We start from the raw sequence: 19,322 nt of genomic DNA on the forward strand, positions 1-19,322 counted from the left end.
GTTTTAGTAAATCAGTTGTTATTGAAACACAACCACCATGCTCATTTGTTTATGTATTGTCTCTAGCTACTTTTACATGACAGTGATAGAATCCAAGTTTGGACAAGGCCTAAAATGTTTGTTTGTTGAGCCCTCTCTAAAGTATAACTATAAATTGTTTGACATGTCTATGAGTCAATATAAGGAGATAAAAGACAAAATGTTGCTTGTGTTTTATCTTTATAAATAACAGCCCATATAACTTTTCTGTGTACCTGAAGGTTTTGAGAGTCACTGATGCCAATCCTAACCTTTCCTTTGGATCAGAGACTGGCTAACTTTGTCTTCAAAAGGCCAGATAGCAAAGGTTTTAGAATATGTTTTAGGATTTATGGGCCATTTGGTCTTTATTGCAATTAACTCATGTCAGGACTGGCATTTAGATAACCAGTCAAGAGCCCACATTCTTCTCCACTAAGGACCTAGGAACATAGTAAAACCTGGGGAGCAGCAGTTTCAGTGAGTGTCCTTTGTTGCTACTGAATTAGATCAGAGATTTAGTCCTCATTTAAGAACTGTATCTATAAAGATTTTTAGAGTAAGTGCATCAGGTTTCTACAAACAAGTATTTGCCTCCAAGCAATGTACATTTAACGAACCCACTTGGGAGCCTGCTTATAACTACTATCTATTTTCTGTCTTCCTTCAGTCTAATCTTAACACAGCAACCAGAATGATCTATTAAAAAATAAGTTTAAAAAAAAAATCAGGTCACATAACTCCTCTGCTGAAAACCCTCCTATGCTTCCTATTCTCACTCAACCCAAGTCCTCATATCATTGACCGGCAGGACCTACCCTCCCCCATCTCTCTGGCTTGCTTCCTGATACTCTCCCCTTGCTCAGTAGACTTTTCTCACCCTGGCTTCCCTATACTTGTATTGATCATGTCATGCACACTCCTGCCCCAGGGCCTTTGCACTTGCTTTTTCCTCTGCATGTATTGCCCTTCCCTGAAATACCACATGATTCATTCCCCTACTTCCTCCTAATCTTTATTCAAATGTCACCTTCTCAATGAGGGCTTTTCCCCTGGACACACTTTCTCAAATATCCACCTCCCATGTTCCCTTGGAAAAGGCAATGGCACCCCCACTCCAGTACTTTTGCCTGGAAATCCCATGGACGGAGGAGCCTGGTAGGCTGCAGTCCATGGGGTTGCTAAGAGTCAGACACGACTGAGCAACTTCACTTTCACTTTTCACTTTCATGCATTGGAGAAGGAAATGGCAACCCACTCCAGTGTTCTTGCCTAGAGAATCCTAGGGACGGGGAGCCTGGTGGGCTGCCCTCTATGGGGTCGCACAGACTCAGACATGACTGAAGCGACTTAGCAGCAGCAGCAGCAGCAGCATGTTCCCTTAGCCCACACATACATCTCCTATCCCCACTTGAGACTTTATTTTTTCTCTTTAACACTTTTCATCCTTTGATGTGCCATAATTTATATTTTGGGCTTCCCTGATAGCTCAATTGGCAAAGAATCTGCCTGCAATGCAGGAGACCCCAGTTCGATTCCTGGGTCAGGAAGATCCACTGGAGAAGGGATAGGCTACCCATTCCAGTATTCTTGGGCTTCCCTTGTGGCTCAGCTGGTAAAGAATCTGCCTGTAATGCAGGAGATCTGGGTTTGATCCCTGGGTTGGGAAGATCCCCTGGAGAAGGGAAAGGCTACCCACCCTAGTATTCTGGCCTGGAGAATTCCATGGACTATGGAGTCAGACATGACTGAACAACTTTCACTTTCAATTTATTTATATATTTTATTGTCCATGGTCCCCATTAGAATGTGAAGTTCACAAGAACAGAAAATGTTTCTGTTTTATTCACTGCTATATATCCAGTATCAAAACAGAATTTAGAACATAATAGATGCTCTTATATTCAGTATATATTTACTGAATGAATTAACTAAGATGCTGGGGAGAGTTGCGTAAGATTTCACTTGCCAAAGGCATTCTACTGCCTAAAGGACTTTGAAATCCCATCATTATGAATGGAGGGCTTCTAAGAGTAGCTTCTGGTTATCAGTCTCATTATTTGATGGTCGTACCTTTGTGTACTCTTTGGTTGGCCTTGAATAGCCTATGTCCCTTAATAGATTCTCTCTTCTTGGCTTCCTAACACTTGCCACTTTAAAAAATCAATACAGCATTATATTTTGTATATTTGGACAGATTATTTTTGAAATCCATAAATCTCTAAATCAGAAGAAAGCCTCCCTTTGGTGGGCTGCCCTTAATTAGCTCAGAATGGAGAGAGAGAAACTGTCATTCTTTGTCAATCAGCTTGGCACGTACTTGACAGGCTGCCGTTACAGTGAAGGAGAACTGTGTTGCTGTGGTCTAGCAATCCTAATTGTAGATAAATAAAAGAACAGTCACCCAGCATGAAGGGAAAGAGAAAGAAACTCAACGGCACAATGTTATGTTTTTCCATCCATCAGCCTTCATTTGTCAGACTCTGCCTGACAATCTAGGCCAGAGAAGTCAGGCTCTAACACAATATTGATTCCATTTTATTTTTCGTTTCTTGCCACCCTTTTTAGCAAACAGTTTGTATGTGGAATGAGAGACGGTGCAGTCAATATACGTGACTAGGGAACATTTATTTTAAAGGCTTACTTTGTTTTTTTTTTCTTCCCATAAAACTGTATGTTTGTTTTACTATAATATTGTAATTGTCAGCTCTTGCTGCAGTAACAAATGACCCCCCAATTCCAGTGACTTATAACAATAGACATTGATTAACCATTCATGTGTCTGCAGATCAGTGGCAGCTTTACTCCACACTATGGGTCAAGACGAGATTTTCTCATCCTAGATTGTGGATCTGCTCCAAATGTCTTCTCATCCAGAACCCAGGCTGAAAGAGCAGCTCCTTTATGATACATTATTATCTCATGGTAAAAGACAGGAACTGGAGGTACTAACAAATCCTGAATTGCCTTTAAAGACCCAGCTCAAAGCTGTCATGCAGTCATGTCTGCCCACAGTCTATTAATCTAAATGAGGCACATGGTGAAGTCCAAAGTCAATGGGGAAGAGAGCATATTCACCCACAGGGCAGACATTTTCACACAGTCAGTGAATAATAATGAACTAATAAGCCAATCATAATTTTCACAAACATCTTAGAATTGATTCCAAAATCATTTTTTTTTATATCTCAACATCTCTGAAATTGAAGTATTTGCCACAAAAGTGCCTCCAAAGTTAATTTTTTTAAACTTAGCAATTCATGACATAATAGTCATTCTTCTATCCATGATATCTTAGACTTGATAGAAAAACCATTGATTGTGGTGGTTGACAAAACAGTCAAATGGCAGGAAATACTCTTTATAAATAAGGAAATTAAATGAAGAGGTACTTAGGTTTGCTAAAGAATATAGTTGTCATCTTTATATATTTTCTCTGTTTTCAGTAGCAGCATATGTATCTTATTCAGACAGCTTGTTTGAGTGGAAAACTGTACATTAGATGGATGTTAGATCTGTCTACCTATTCAGAGATTCATATATATTCATTTTTAGAATATCAATTAGAAATCAAAGTGTAATTCCCCTGTTTAAAAACCTTTTTGTGGTTTCTCCACTAAGGTCTTGAGGATGATATAAAAACTCCTTCTTTCCTTTGGTCCTTGCTTCTGCTCCTGCATCATTTCCTCCCATTTCCCCACATGGGATCTCCATGCTGCCTCTGTTTCCAGTCTTTGCATACACCAGATTCTCTCTTGACTACTTTTCCATCATCCATTCCTTCGTCAACCAGGCACTTGAGCTGTCTGTGTTCCAAGTTTTTGCTCAAACCTTTCTTCTCCAATAAGGCCTGCCCCTACTCTCTTTTTGTCCCTCAAACACAGACCTGATCAGTTGCTCCTCCATGCCCCATTGTACACTGAACATTGCTAGTCATTTCACCTGTTGCAGTCCAAGTTTAATACATGATTGGCTGTATCCTTCTGCCACGTATCATTCCCAGTTCCTAGCCAAGACTTTGAAATATAGTAAATATTAAATAAATGTTTGGGAAATGCACAAATGAATGTTGGAACATATGTGAAAAGGCTGTTGATATCCTTTTTACTTTGTGAAAATGGTAAAGAATCTGCCTGCTATGTAGGAGACACAGGAGATGCGGGTTCAATCCCCTGGAGAAGAAAATGACAACCCACTCCAGTGTTCTTGCCTGGAGAATCCCATGGACAAAGGAGCCTGGCAGGCTACAGTCCATGGGGTCACAAAGAGTTAGACACGACTGAAGTGACTTAGCATGCACACATACACATATATATATGTGTGTGTATATATATAGATAGATACACTCTAAGGTTAACAATAAGTAAAATGATAGAAATATAAAGAAATTCAAAATAACTAAGGAAAACAAGGCAAAATATGTCTCTCTTATATTATCCTTAGCGGCACCAAACTTCTAGTTTAAAAAGAAATGTGTGCATACTATCAGTTTAATATTGAATTAGAAAAATAATAGTCAATGAATAAATTCTTTAAAAAATATGAGTGTACATTAATTCGCATATGAGTTGCTACTTTCATCCCCAAAGGTGCTGTTCAGTCTTTTTTAATCACTAACCATTGCTTCACTGCTTGTCAGGACCAACACTACCAGCAGTATAAGTAATGCTGTCTAAAAAGAAATAAAACGGAAGGTGCTTAGAGTTACTCCATTTTGAATACCTATCAAGGCAGGATTTTTTAAAAATACAGTACAATATTTTCCTAGTGAGTATTAATGGTTCTTCCTATTACCTATTCAATAAAAATTACATACTTAAAATTATGCATAAGATTGTAGTGAAATGTCAGTACAATGATTTAAAAAAAAAAAAAACAACTCTAGTTATATCATAAGGGTCTTAACTCCTGGTGCACAATCTTATATTACAGAGGATATATTAAAAATAAGGCAGAGAAAAAACTTAAATGGAAATGTTCTGTTATTAGAAGTGAGTTTTTTTGGTTGAAATCCCACGAAGACATTCTTGTCTGAATTTTCTTTGAAGTTTAACACTTTCTACTTAGAAAAAAGTGGCCACTATAATTAGCCATGTTTCCATTTTAGTGGTGAACTTCTTCACCTTATCTTAAATCATATAAAAATGTGAGGTCATTGGGGAGATAAAAGATTTACTCAAACCAATTCTCTGACCTGGATATCATCAGTTTGACACTCACAAACCCACAAAGAGACATTCTTGGAATTTTTTAAAGGCTATGTAAGAATTTATTTTTTGTGGGAAAAGATAGGATTTTCTCTCATTTACCCATTGGAATGATACTATAGAATGCACTGGAGATAAAGAGGAGAAAAAAAATAACATTATAGTAAGAAGCATGACTGCCAGTTTTAGCATATGCATGTGTGTTCACACATACACACACACAGAGACACACACACACATGCTCTACTCAACAAAGTAGGCTGAAGTGGAGGTTTAGTGACACACACTTTCTGGTAATATCATCTCTGCCATTTGCAAGCTATATGGCCTTGGAAAATTGACCTAATCTCTCTTGGTTTCATCATCTGCAAAATCAGATAATACCCTTTTTGTAGGAGTGTAAGTACGAGGACAGATGTACAAAAAATAAAGTGTTTGACACGTGGTAAAGTGAAAGTGTTAGTCGCTCAATTGTGTCCCACTCTTTGCAACCCTGTGGACTGTAGCCCGCTACACTCCTCAGTCCATGGAATTCTCCAGGCAAGAATACTGGAGTGGGTGGCCATTCCCTTTTCCAAGGGATCTTCTTGACACAGGAATCAAACCTGGGTCTCCTGCATTGCAGACATTCTTTGCTATCTGAGCAATCAGGAAGGCCCAGACACATGGTAATGTTTCAGAAACTCTGTTTTGTTAATATTATTATATCACTTGATGGGAATCACTTAATATCACTGTAGCAGTTTGTTGATATTTTCAGCACAGTTAATGATTTCAGCAGCTTTTTCTTATCTTTGCATAGTCATGTGATTTGGCTGGTATTTGTTTGTTTGCTTTAAAATTTTTCCATGTCAAATCTTAATTGCATGAAGGGATATCAATTTTTAAAATTTTTTTCACATATACTTCCATTTTTTTCAGCTTGATCATCAGCTTCTCATAGTGTATTATTTTGCATGAGCTTAAGAAAACTATACTAAGGGACATATGAAAGGAATTTAATCAGATTTACTACAGTTGATCCTTCAAGCAATAATATTTGACCCTCAATAATAAATTCACATTGCAAATAAATGTAGTAAGGTAAATTGTAGAAAGTTATCTTCAAAATGGCCTTTCTAAAGTGATTTATCAAAGGCATGTATAATCAGATAACTAGTTCTCAAAAAAAAATCATAAAGGGGAAGTACTCACAAAGAATTAAGAGCTGAATATTATTTCTCTTACCCATTGCTCTATTTCTGTTGGACCAAGTGTTAATCTCATCCAGGTACTTAAACTCTCCATTTTTTCATTAAAGGATGAAGAGATGGCAATAGTGTTGTTGGAAGGACATGGTACTAGGAAATATTTCTATAAATGGAAATGATGTGGACTTTCCTGGTGATCCAGTGGTTAAGGAGGGCTTCCCAGGTGGCTCAGTGGTAAAACATCTGCCTGCCAAGCAGGAGACAGAGGAGATGAGGGTTCAATCCCTGGGTCAGGAAGATCCCCTGGAGGAGGAAATGGCAACCCACTCCAGTATTCTTGCCTGGAGAATCCCATGGACAAAGGAGCCTCGTGGCCTACTGTCCATGGGGTTGAAAAGAGTTGGACATGACTTAGTGACTAAACCACCATTACCACCAGTAGTTAAGACTCTGTGCTTCCAGTACAAGGAACTGGAGTTCTAGCCCTGATCAGGGAAGATACTGCTTGCGTGTGGTGTGGCCAAAAATTTAAAAAAAAAAAAAATTTAATGGAAATGATGTGACTTTGCAATGCTCATTCATCAGAGAACTAAATCTAGGGTGAATTCAGTGGCCTGTAGAGGGAATATTTTACTTTCTTTAAGTGTAAAACATAGACTTTTCACATGGCATCCCGTAGCCCATCTAATAAGCACCTCCTTAGAACTTGGAGCTCTAAGTAATATCTGGACTGCCTTCATGTCAGCCTTGCTACTCTTTCTGTTCATTTGCCAGTGAAGATTTTATGAATTAAAATGTGTGTGTTTATTTCCTGAGGGAATTCCTTGTCATAGCAAATGCAGTCTTTTAGCCCTGCTTGTTTACCAGTGCCTCCTAAAGAGTGGCATCAATTATTTGTGATCTTTGGAATTATTTATTTTCAATTGAAGACTGAGTGCAGGGAGAGCTTTCCCTGTGGTCCAGTGGTTAAGACTCCAGGTTTCCACAGCAGAGGTCACCCGTTCAATGGTTCAACCCCTGGTTGGAAAAATCTGTGTGCCGCTCAGGGCAGCAGGGAGAGGAACCTGTTAGTACTAATCATTTGCTGCATCCATGAAACAGTAGTAAAATTGTTGACTATTTGTGCTCATTGTCTGAAGGTATATAATTTGGACTGGGTGCCCTTGTAAATCATTCCAAGGGAAGAAGGAAAGATCCAACCCTCACCAAGTACACTCTGATTTTAAACTTGTTACAATTTTGCTGTTTAAAAAAAATCACATTTAGAACTTTTTATCATAGAGAATGAGTTAATACTTAAAATTTTAGGTTTGTTTCTTCCATAATTATTGTCCCTAAAGGACGTGTGGGTGTGTGTCTGTGTGTTGCACGCATACCCATGTAACACATAGAGTTAATGTTGTAGACTCTTTTAACCAAGTGGCTACCTCCCACTGCTATTTATTATAAGAACTGAAGAAATAATCCTTCTCAGGAGCATGTGATGAGCACCCACAAGTTATAAGAAACCCTACTGTGCCATATAAGATTGTAGTAATTTTGGTTCAGAGGACACCCTGCTTGGATGAGCTGAGAGAGAGCAGGGACAAACGCAGTGGAGAAAGGAAACAGTGGCATGAAGACACGTACACACCGCAGTGGGGGGAGGCTTCAGGGTAGGAGAGGGAGGAAGAGGATGCAGGTTAATCAGGAATTGCTATCTGGGGAAGATTGCCCAGGCCCTGACTGACGCCTGACATTGATTAATCGATACTCCATCCTACTGTTTAACAAGTGTTCCATCCAAAAAGTCTTCTGTAATATTTAACTTCACTTCCTTCAGCTTCAATTTATGCACATTTCTTTGGTCCTCTCTTCAGGAGAGCTAGAGAGCAGCCAGTGGCAAAGAGTTTTATATTCATGTATCTAAAGAGGGTGTTTTGGGTTTTTTTTTTTTTTCCTTTTGTTATGTAATGTTTTGTTTGGTCCTGTTTTTGGGTCATATGATCAGGCTGCAGTCCTCCCCAGACTAAGGAAAGCAGATTTTTAAGGATAACTGAATCATTCCTCAAAAGGTCTATTTAATTTGACTGCTTAATAATTAATCAGTCTTGATCCTGTGCTTTAAGTGTTTACTCTTTGGAAAGAAAGTTAGTCATTTTGACAGTGATGTGGAAAGATTTGTTTGGTTTCTAAATATCTCGAAACAAAATTTGGGATTCAGAGCCAAAATAAGAAGTGTGTGTAGTAAAATGGACATTATGGTTACTGAGATTATTGGAGTTAACTATCATATTTATCCATATTGACCACATGCATAGATCATACTTCTTATAACTGCATTTTACCTTTTCTGAAAAATAGCAAATATCTTCTGTTTCTACATAATAGTATTATGATAATTCAAGTAAATTGGAGGTAATTTTTTTAAACTTTCGTATGTGATGCAAAGACCTCTATTTCTTTTCTCTGCACTGAAAACTACGTTGTGCCCCTCTGTACTGCACAGAAATTGATCTGCAATACATGTGGAGTCTCCAAGGGTATATTTAAATTTAGTAATTTTATTGCTAACTGTGAAGTTAATCTGCACTGTATGTGCTCTTTTTCCCCAGGAAACTGAAGTAGCAGTTCAAGCTAAACAGCCGGATGTGGAAGGGATTTTGTCTAAAGGGCAGAATTTGTACAAGGAAAAACCAGCCACTGAGCCAGTGAAGGTAATGAAGCAACCTATAGCAACATCCATTACCTCATAATGGGTTATGCTTCCCCTATTTATAATCGATGAAATAACTTGTAAAGAAATATTGGCCATCCTGCAATAGCAGAGGCAGAGCTGTCTTTTTGATCAACATATCCTATTTATATGTTGTGATCTTAAGGCTATTAACGAGTCATTGCATTAAAGGACTTATTTCTGTCCTGGTGCGCTGCCATCAATACAAAAAGTAGTCCCACCTTCAAGGTAGATTAAATTCTTTGAGGCTTTATTGCGTTGCTTGCCAGGCTTGATGCTTTTCATAGTGTTTGGCTTCATTCAGATCAAGCTACTGCATCATACTGTCTGTCTCCAGCCGCTGTAAAGAATCACAATATGGTCCATGACCTTTCTTTTCTCTATTGCTCTTTCTTATGAAAGAGGAAAATCAGCATTTGGGCATCAATACTTTATTGGGTCAAGAATTTTTAGTGAAATGTCATGTAATTGCTTCTCTCTTTGATTAAAAAAAAAAAAAAGCTGGCCTGAGAGAAAGGTTTCTACTTCTTTCCTTTCCTCATGTGCATTTTGAAGTCTGGGACACATTTATTCACAGGCTATTACATGAGGAGAGAAATGGAAAACCAGTTCCGTTCTCAAAAAATAGATAATCAATGGTTTTCATTTGCAAATGAGAGTCCAAGTGATAAATAGAAGTTAGGTATAGGTTACCTTATTTTCTGTACCTGACCAAAATTATAATGGCCCCCATTATGATGAAGGTTCCCGAGAGCCTGTAATGGTGGCTGTTTATTGATCAGTCCTGGCTTCTCTAGCTAATGTTGCAGGCTGAGATTTAGTGAGCCTCACCCTCATGCTTAAAACTGCTCTAAAACGGTGCAGGTCAATAACCTCATTATACAGAACGAGCTTGTCCTTGCAAATAACATTACCATGACTTACACTCTGTCTCCAAGGTCACTGCTTATGCTTGGCCCAAGCTTCATTTCTAGAAAACTGTTGGTTTTCCTTACAGTTTACAAGAGGGTTTTTCTTAGGTAAATTTAAAGGTTTGGGCTAAATGTAATATCCAAACAGCAGGTGCTGAAAGGCCCAGATTTTGCAGTAGATATCCGTAGACATTTATACAGAAATATATTGTCCCCACTCCTAACATCCTCCCAAAGTAATTTGCATCCAGTCCAGGCCTGGAATGATCATTTTCATAAAGTAACAACATGTATAGTTTTTAGATTGGAGAGCTAGAAAAGGTCCTGAAAGTAGCAAGTTTCAGGGTTTCTTTTGATGCACTAGAGAAAGCCAGTCCCAAGCAGCTACCTTTCTTGATTAACAGAGTGACTTTCATAGCAAGCAATGAGATGGACAAATGGACCATTTTGTAGATCTGTTCTACCTACTCAAAGAGTTTATGCAGGGTTTGACATAATTGCTACAGATCACAAATATGCCTTACAGTTGGCTTTTGCTTTTGAGCCTATGCAAAAAAAGAGGCAGAGCCTTCATTGAAAGTCAATGAGAAAATGTGTATTCATTGTATGTACACCATCCAAACCTTGAGGCTAATCGGTCATATCCTCAAAATCTGGGCCACTATGAGTTCAGAACTGGGATCTGCCACCTCTTGGGGTCTCTAATTTCTACTGCAGCATTAGTGACAGAAGAGGGGGATTACCTTCCTGAAATAAGAGAGCAGGCAGGGTGGTAACTTCCTTGTCTTTCACATCCCTGGAAACCGTTGTGTAGAGTCAGCCCTTGTCTTTCTTTTCTTTTCCCTTCCTTCACCATGTCCTTTCAAATCAGTTCATGGCAGAGAAGCACAGCTTAAATGAAAACTCATCCCCGCTCTGCCATTTACCCCTCAAGTTGGGAGAGGAATCACCATATCAGGTTCCTAGTGGCCAAAGGGCAAAATTGATTCAGGAGATCAGGAGTGAGGAGAAATGGAATATTCATGTGCAGCTTTTGATAAGGACCATGCATGACCTTGGAAATTCTTGAAGATTAGCTGGGGCATCTGGTAGCCTGAAACACTAGAGGCTCAGAAACTACCTCATCATTAAGGAAAAAAGCACTCTGAAAGCTGACAAATGTTGGAAGAGGAAAAGGGAAAGAAGCTAGGATATAGAGCGGTTTCCTCCTGTGTAATAACAAAATATTAAAGGATGCTATCTAAAAGCTGACAAAAAAGAAAAATGAAGACAAAAAATCACAAACAAACAAACAAAAAAACTACCTCATCCTTCAAAACCTGGAACCTAGCAATACAAGGTACCAAGCGAGGGGAACTGTTTAAATCTCTGCATGGATCAAAAACTTATTTTTAAAGATTAGGGATGATTTTTCTAAAGGGTAAGCCACTGCTCTGATAGTACATAAATCAACCGTGCATTTAACTTTGACTTCATACATCAAAATTTTTAAATTTTACTATTCCTGATGCCTTTCCTCCTTAACTTTCAGGTTTCTCACCCTTTTTTTTTTTTTTTTTTTTTGTTCTACAGATATGTTTATTTCTACAATTTATTTTTGCATTTTCTAATTATCTTCTTCACTGCATTTTTTTGTGATTTCTTTTTTTTTTATTCTTCCAATTTTATTTTATTTTTAAACTTTACATAATTGTATTAGTTTTGCCAAATATCAAAATGAATCCGCCACAGGTATACATGTGTTCCCCATCCCGAACCCTCCTCCCTCCTCCCTCCCCATACCATCCCTCTGGGCCGTCCCAGTGCACCAGCCCCAAGCAATAGAAGGAGAAAGGGTACAAGTAGCCTGCAATACATTTTCATGACAAAAGTTTGGTTTTTGTTTTGGGGAGGAGGTACATTTGGAAAATATAACAATTCTTTGGAAAATATAACAATTCTAAAGAAGATGGTGATAGTCTTTCAAAGGAAAATGAAAATCCCTCATGGTGTGTATATAGGATCCAGTATTTAAATGGATAATTAGTATGTCCACCACTTTCAGACATTCTAATTAAGGACACAGCAGAGAATGGTTCTGTTTCTTAGAAAATTGGCTGTCTATTGGCACCTCCACATTCCACATCAGACAAGCTGTCTGCTTACCTCCTACGCTAACCTCCCAAGCTGAGTCCTCTTAAAGAGCTTGGCTCATCCCTGTTCAGTTTTTTGGGGTTTTTTTTTTACCCTTCATTTCATCAACTTCTCTAGGGTTTCCTTAATTTTCAAAGATGGTAAAATTTTAGTTTATTTTTCTGTCATCCATAACTGATCAATTTCTTATTTTCTTTGAGAACTTCCTCTTAAAGATCAAACATACATTAGGAGACAGTTCTACTAATGACATAAATGTAGCACTAGATCTGTGATGCAAATTTACTGGGAAAATCTTAAGATAATTGAAGAAGTAAGCATCTTTGTTTTGCTTTCTATCTCTTCTGTCTCTCTCTCCCCTACACACACACACACACACACGCTTTTATTTCATTTGATTTGTACCTTGTTCCTTTCTCTTAACTTCAGAAGCTGTTGAAGATTGCTTGGATAAGTTCAGTAAATTGTTGAATACTTTGCTTAAGCTATACTTTTGGTAATAATACTTTATGGTAATGCTGTTGGGGGAATCATTTTAATACGTTCCATTTTCACAGAGTAATGAGCAGGTTCCTCAGTAGCCCCGAATTTAGCAGTTAAAAAGCAACAAAGACAACTGCCCTCAGTAGCAACAATATTTACTACAAAAAAGAAAAGCCATTTGTTATTTGACTTAAAAATTGTTTAGTTCTTTAGAACTTAAGCATTTGGATGGCATTCTCTTATATTTTCACTTTCTTTAACTTTAATTTTGGAACACCACTCTTCCTGTTAAAATTTTTTAAATGTGTGTATATATTTTGAAATACTTTTATCACCTTCCATTATTAGAACTGAGAACATTAATGAAATTTAAAATGTCTTAGTTACTTGGTGAAGTGATAAGATCACACCAGCTGGTTTGCTTTGCTAACTTTTTAAATTATCCAGAAAAATCTTAACATGAATCTAATAATATGTTGTATTACCGCTTTTGAATTTTTTTTTTAATGTTAAGAGAAAAAATGAGGTGTTAGGAACTTTCTATATTTGGCCAAAGGGTTCCACCCCAACCTTTAACACAAAAATAATTGCTATAAACAAATGGTCAAGAGGGCAATTACCATCTTCCAGGCATCATTTCCTCCGATATAAGCTGCAGAATGACAGCATCATTAGTCATTTTCAATTATAGTCAGTCACAACCAAGGATGTTTCATTTTCCCAGCTGTTTTGTTGTTAATTAACTAGATTAAGCTGTTTTTTTCCCCCTCCTGAGTTTGTTCTACTGCCAACATCAACATTTGAAATTTTGAAAAACTCTTTGGGTTTATTTATTTATTTATTTTTTTGCCTGATAATTCAAAATATATCACTCACAACAGATGTGCATCCAAAAATGTATATACAATATAGAATGTCAAATGGTGTCTTGTTGGTGAAAATGTTTCCCAATTACATATTATATTATAACAGTAATTGGATCTTTATAAATCATCTATCAGGCTATCTCATTTACATGGTGTAACTTTTTTTTTTTTTTTGGTAACATCAGAATCAATAGCAAGATAACAGATATGAGTCTATCCCCCAGATAAACAGATCCATTTTGATTGACTCATTTGATAAACACAATTTCCATGTCAATGGTAATAGAAACAGTTCAGGGAAGAATTATAGGGAGTAACAGTATTAGAGAGATTTTATAATTTATTAATAGATGGGTATCAGAATTTCATTTTTTAATGCAAATAAGTTTTACAACTGAGTAAAAAGTCTTGACCATGAGAGATTGAATCAGTGCTAATCACTCTTTGGAAGGAATGATGCTAAAGCTGAAACTCCAGTACTTTGGCCACCTCATGCGAAGAGCTGACTCATTGGAAAAGACTCTGATGCTGGGAGGGATTGGGGTCAGGAGGAGAAGGGGACGACGGAGGATGAGATGGCTGGATGGCATCACTGACTCGATGGACGTGAGTCTGAGTGAACTCCAGGAGTTGGTGATGGACAGGGAGGCCTGGCGTGCTGCGATTATTGGGGTCACAAAGAGTCGGACATGACTGAGCGACTGATCTGATCTGATCTGAATATAAGGAGAACCCCGCTTTCCCAATGAGAAGATAAAATTTATAATAAATTTTTGAGCAATTGATAGAATCATTTAGGAATGTGGATGAGATTGTCAAATGCCTAGTTATGTTTAATTTCTTAATTGATTAGCACTTCCAATATTTGAAATCTCACATTTTATAAAATAACACACTAAGAATATTGCTTTTGCCACATTTGTATTTTATGAAAAGAGTTCATTCACACATGCACACACATACACTCACACACATATATTCCAGAATTCTAGAGCTTACTGTCTTCCTTCTAAGTTATTTGCAATATGGCAGTGTTTTAATTAAATGGTGCAGTCAAAGCTTTCTCTCCAGAGACAATTAAGAATATACCTACCAGTTTTTATCTGGAAGGTGAAAGGATTAAAGCAGGGCAGAGTTAAGAAGTAGTAACAGTGCCTCCTATTTGTCATTTTTGTGGTGGCATAATGGCCTTGGCTCTGTCTTACCCCAAACATGGCCCTTGGATGTCCATATCTCTGTATAGTTTATTTTCTGTGGCTGTTGATGTTTACTTGAGACCATCATACCTAGCTAACTGCCATTTACCAGAAGGCCTGGTTTTCACTTCCTCAATGTTATCGTTGGAATATTTATCCCTAACTTCAGTGCCCATTCCCAAAATATTAGGAGAGATAATCTTTTCATTATTCTTAGATGTGAATTATATATCACCCCATCAGAATAACTTATTGTTTAGCTTTTTAAAACTATCTTTAAAACATTTGTTTACAATGACTTTTACCACTGGTAAATGTGAAGGTATACCCTAGGAATAATTGTTAATAGTTTATCAATTTTCTTTACTTCCTTTTTGTTTTATTAACCAATTCTGGCAGATAACTTCTCAATGCATCCCAAATTCATATCTCTTGAGAGTATTTCAGGGTACTGTTGAACTTTGTTGTTCAAAATAAAACAATTGAAACACAAAAGACATTATAAGCTAATATGAACTGACTCTTTTGTGAGAAAATATTTTGGGAAAGAGTCTCAATTTAGTCTTACTCAGTAGCTCATGCTGAAACTGGACAAGCATTTTAGAGATCTGAATTTCACCTCTCGTCCTCAGTTGTATTAATTGCATTTATAGACACAGACATGGAGACATAGATGTTTCAGTTACAATAATCATATGTATGTCTATGTATATAAAGTCATAGGATGATTTATTTATTTATATAACAGACATTAATATCATGCCAAACATTAACACAAGAGAAAAATACAAGATTTAAAAATTTTGAATATCCCAAACATAAGTAGTTCAGAGTTAAATTCCATTTTACATTTAAAAAGGAACCTATATTCAGAAATAATTTTTTTGTAATTAATTTTCACTCTTCATAAAGAAGAAATTTCACAGTTTGATATAATTGTCTTAACATTTAATGACTAACTCCAGGGAAATTATACACACACACACACACACACACACACAATAGAGAATAATGCTCAGGTACAAATGCCCCCTAGAATGAATTTCATTTTTCCCTTTTAAAAAAAATGATCTCAGAGTTTCACCTTTTTGGTAAAACATGAATCTACTATGACTGTTGAGTTTTGAGCTCTTGTGAGGAAATCCTGGGATCTGCAGTTTTGCTTAGCATATTCAAAGTCTGAAAACTCTGGACACCTAATCAAGAGTAGGACTTCATAACTAGTATCCCACTGATTTTATATTTAAAGATGTTGGAATTTAGACATGCATTTGATTCCTTTAAATGTGGTTAAAGATTAACATCATTAGCAAATCATTACCTTTTACATTTTTTTATGGGTGCGGCTTAAAGTCTATTATGTGAAGAATGCTGCATTAGTTGCTGCAGCCAAACATTTTTGCTATCTGAAAGAACTTTACAGCTGAATAGAAAAGATGAGAGAATAAAAAATAAGGGCACAGGCCAGGGAACAAAAAAAGAAAAAAAAACCAAATGAAATAGAATATATATATGTTATAATATATATTATTTATTATATATAAACATGTAAATTTATATATAATATACTATTTATTATATTTATAATAATAAATGTAATAATTAATTAATTTAATAATAATACCAATAGTATAAATATAATAAATAATATACATTTATATATAAATAATATATATTTATCCATAATATATAAATAGCCAATTTCAACTCTAAGTGCAGCAGGTACTTGAAAAGTTGCAAGAGTGTTTTTGTGACCAGCTGAATCAAAATCTACAGCCATTTTATGTGATATCATTTGCTAATATTTATGAAAGATTGGTTAACATACACTTCTGAGCTTCTTTGTGGTATCAGATGTTTGTGGTACACTGGGGGCTACTACTTAATTTTTTAAATTTCTACATCTGAAATCATATAAACCTTATTTACCCATATGGAAAAAACAATGGGCAAAATAACATTCTAATAAATGAATAGACCATTCAGAGTTTTATGTATTAATAAAAGAGAATTGAATATATAAACATGTTATTTTCAGGATAACCTAAACCAAATCTTTTAAGCACTGAAATATTTTAATTTTAACTATCTTAATGAAAACTTGTATTGACTATCTTCTGTTTTGCTTCATTAAGCAGTGCATAATAACTAACGAACAATTTTATAGTACTTTACAGTTCACAGAGTTCTTTTCATATAAAAGATCTCATTTAGTTAATCCAACAAAGCTATGAGTTAGGTAGTAATATTATATACATGTTTCAAGGATGATGAATTTGACTGACCTACCTGATTTTGCTACTGCTGCTGCTAAGTCGCTTCAGTCGTGTCCGACTCTGTGGGACCCCGTAGAAGGCCGCCCACCAGGCTCCCCCGTCCCTGGGATTCTCCAGGCAAGAACACTGCAGTGGGTTGCCATTTCCTTCTCAAATGCATGAAAGTGAAAAGTGAAAGTGAAGTCGCTCAGTCGTGTCTGACTCTTCGCGACCCCGTGGACTGCAGCCTACCAGGCTCCTCCGTCCATGGGATTTTCCAGGCAAGAGTACTGATTTTGCTAGTAATCACAAAACCAGTGTAATGAGTTAGGGCTGAAATCCAGGACTTCAGATACTAAAACGTAGTGTAATTTAAAACTTTCTTAATTTTCAGGGTCATCATTATAAGCATCAATTATTGTTCTGTTTCATTGTACAGTTACTGATGCTGAAAAAGCTTCTCAGCATGGGTGCCAAACTGAATCTCAGAGACAGAGTTTTGGGTGAAGTAAAAGAGATTAGCTTTATCGCTTTGCCAGGCAAAACTGTGTGTCCCTATGTGGGGGAATTGGGTGAGGAGTTTTATAGAAATGGTTCAAGGGCTGAGTTGCTGATAAAGATAAGGGTGTGTGCAAGGCCTGCATTTCTTTAATCTGGCCTCAGGGGTCTCCTGATGAGCTTCTGTGGATCTTGAGGTTATCAAACCTTGTCTCTGGAATGAAGAATGCTTCATCAAGTAGTTAACATCTTCCATTTGTTGGAGGTTTTAGTTCCGCAGAAGAGCTCAAAGATATTGTTCTGTGTATCCCTTGAGGTGGAACCAAGAACCTGCATCAAGGCTGCTCTGCTGTTTCTTGACTGTTTCTCCCTTGTCTTTGCATCCCGTCCCTTTCCTGATTAGCAACTATTTGAACCTGAGCTTTGGAACACAGGGAAAGTCATGGAGGCTGAATGAAGCGTATTTCCTACCAACAAGAAATAAGGGACAGAGAAAGGTTTTTGTGCCCAGGATCCCCACAGGGTCCTGCTCAATTTCATTGTGCACATGGAGTACGAAGTTCAGTACTGATCACTGCATCTTCAGTTGAGACCCAGATGAAATAGTTAATTTTATTTCAGAGGCAGGCTGTTAGATAAATACTTTAAATATTTAAAATCTAACTCAGTGCAGTGAGATGCTTACACCATGAGAAGAAAGTGAAACCTAAGCCAACTGTAGAAACAGCAAATTCCCATCTCTCCTCGCCTACTCACTATGGGGCCATATGCTTGCTGAGTGTAAGAGTGGGCAGATCTCAGCAGTATGTAAGTCAATCTCTAATCTCTCTCTCTTCCTCTCACCCTCTTTGTCTCTCAGCATATACAGGTGACTTCCTATAGGTTATATAACGTATAAGACCATTTGCCACACCCTTATCCCTTCAATAAGTGACCTAAGATCATGATGTTTTCAGATAGCTACTTTTACATTTATTGTCTCTTCCCTAATATCTATTGCTATTTGTTGTTGCTGTTGTTATCAACAACTTCTAGTTCCTCTTATTATTCTTTCCCTGGAAACTCACTGTAATTTAGCAGGGGAATCAAAAGACCAAATACATACATACATACATACATACATACATATATATATATATAAATTCACCAGCCTTGGATGATATTTAATTCTCAATGTTTAGCTCTGATGTCAGAACAGAAAAATATCTTCCACGTGTCATGACTTTCTATGGTAGTTTTTCCTCACTGATCAGAGGCATTTTGTTGTTGTTGTTCACTTTTAGATTCAAGGCTTATGTTTTAATAAATAAAAAGAAATAATATTCATTGATGTGATAGTAAATGTTTGACAGCATGTACTCTGGGAGAAGAAATTAAAAGCCCTGACTTGACATGAGGTCAGACATAATAGAATAAATTACCTTAAGAGCACAGATGATAGTTAAAATAGGAAGTGATAACTTTTTACTATTTATTTTAGTATTTATTCCCTTTGCAGCTTTGCTTAAGTGGGGTTTTTCAAGAAAATTAAGTCCTATAGAAAATAATTTAAGACCCATTTTCTTATTTTTATCAAGGATGATACATATCTATTCCATTGAGGATGGCTAGGTAATTCATTGCTTATAATGGATGCCTTAGGCTCTGGTCCTTGACAATCAACATCAGCATCAACTGGAAAATTGTTAGAAGTGTCAATTCTTGGGCCCTACCCAAGATCTGTTGAATCTATAACTCTAAGGTTGAAAGCCAGCTGCTGCTGCTGCTGCTAAGTCGCTTCAGTCGTGTCGGACTCTGTGTGACCCCATAGATGGCAGCCCACCAGGCTCCCCCGTCCCTGGGATTGTCC

General features: G+C 36.9%; 1 protein-coding gene across 6 annotated transcripts in view; it reads left to right on the forward strand.

The window, feature by feature from the left end:
* Positions 1–19,322, forward strand: part of DMD (dystrophin) — a 2,671,852-nt gene that overhangs the window by 1,912,597 nt on the left and 739,933 nt on the right. For all 6 annotated transcript variants that reach the window (XM_070365439.1, XM_070365442.1, XM_070365443.1 and 3 more), the window contains one exon: positions 9,010–9,111. In XM_070365439.1, coding sequence (XP_070221540.1) covers positions 9,010–9,111 — 102 coding nt within the window. The remainder of the gene's footprint in view (positions 1–9,009; positions 9,112–19,322) is intronic.

Source organism: Bos mutus, chromosome X (genome assembly GCF_027580195.1).
Source record: "Bos mutus isolate GX-2022 chromosome X, NWIPB_WYAK_1.1, whole genome shotgun sequence".
Lineage (NCBI taxonomy): Eukaryota > Metazoa > Chordata > Mammalia > Artiodactyla > Bovidae > Bos > Bos mutus.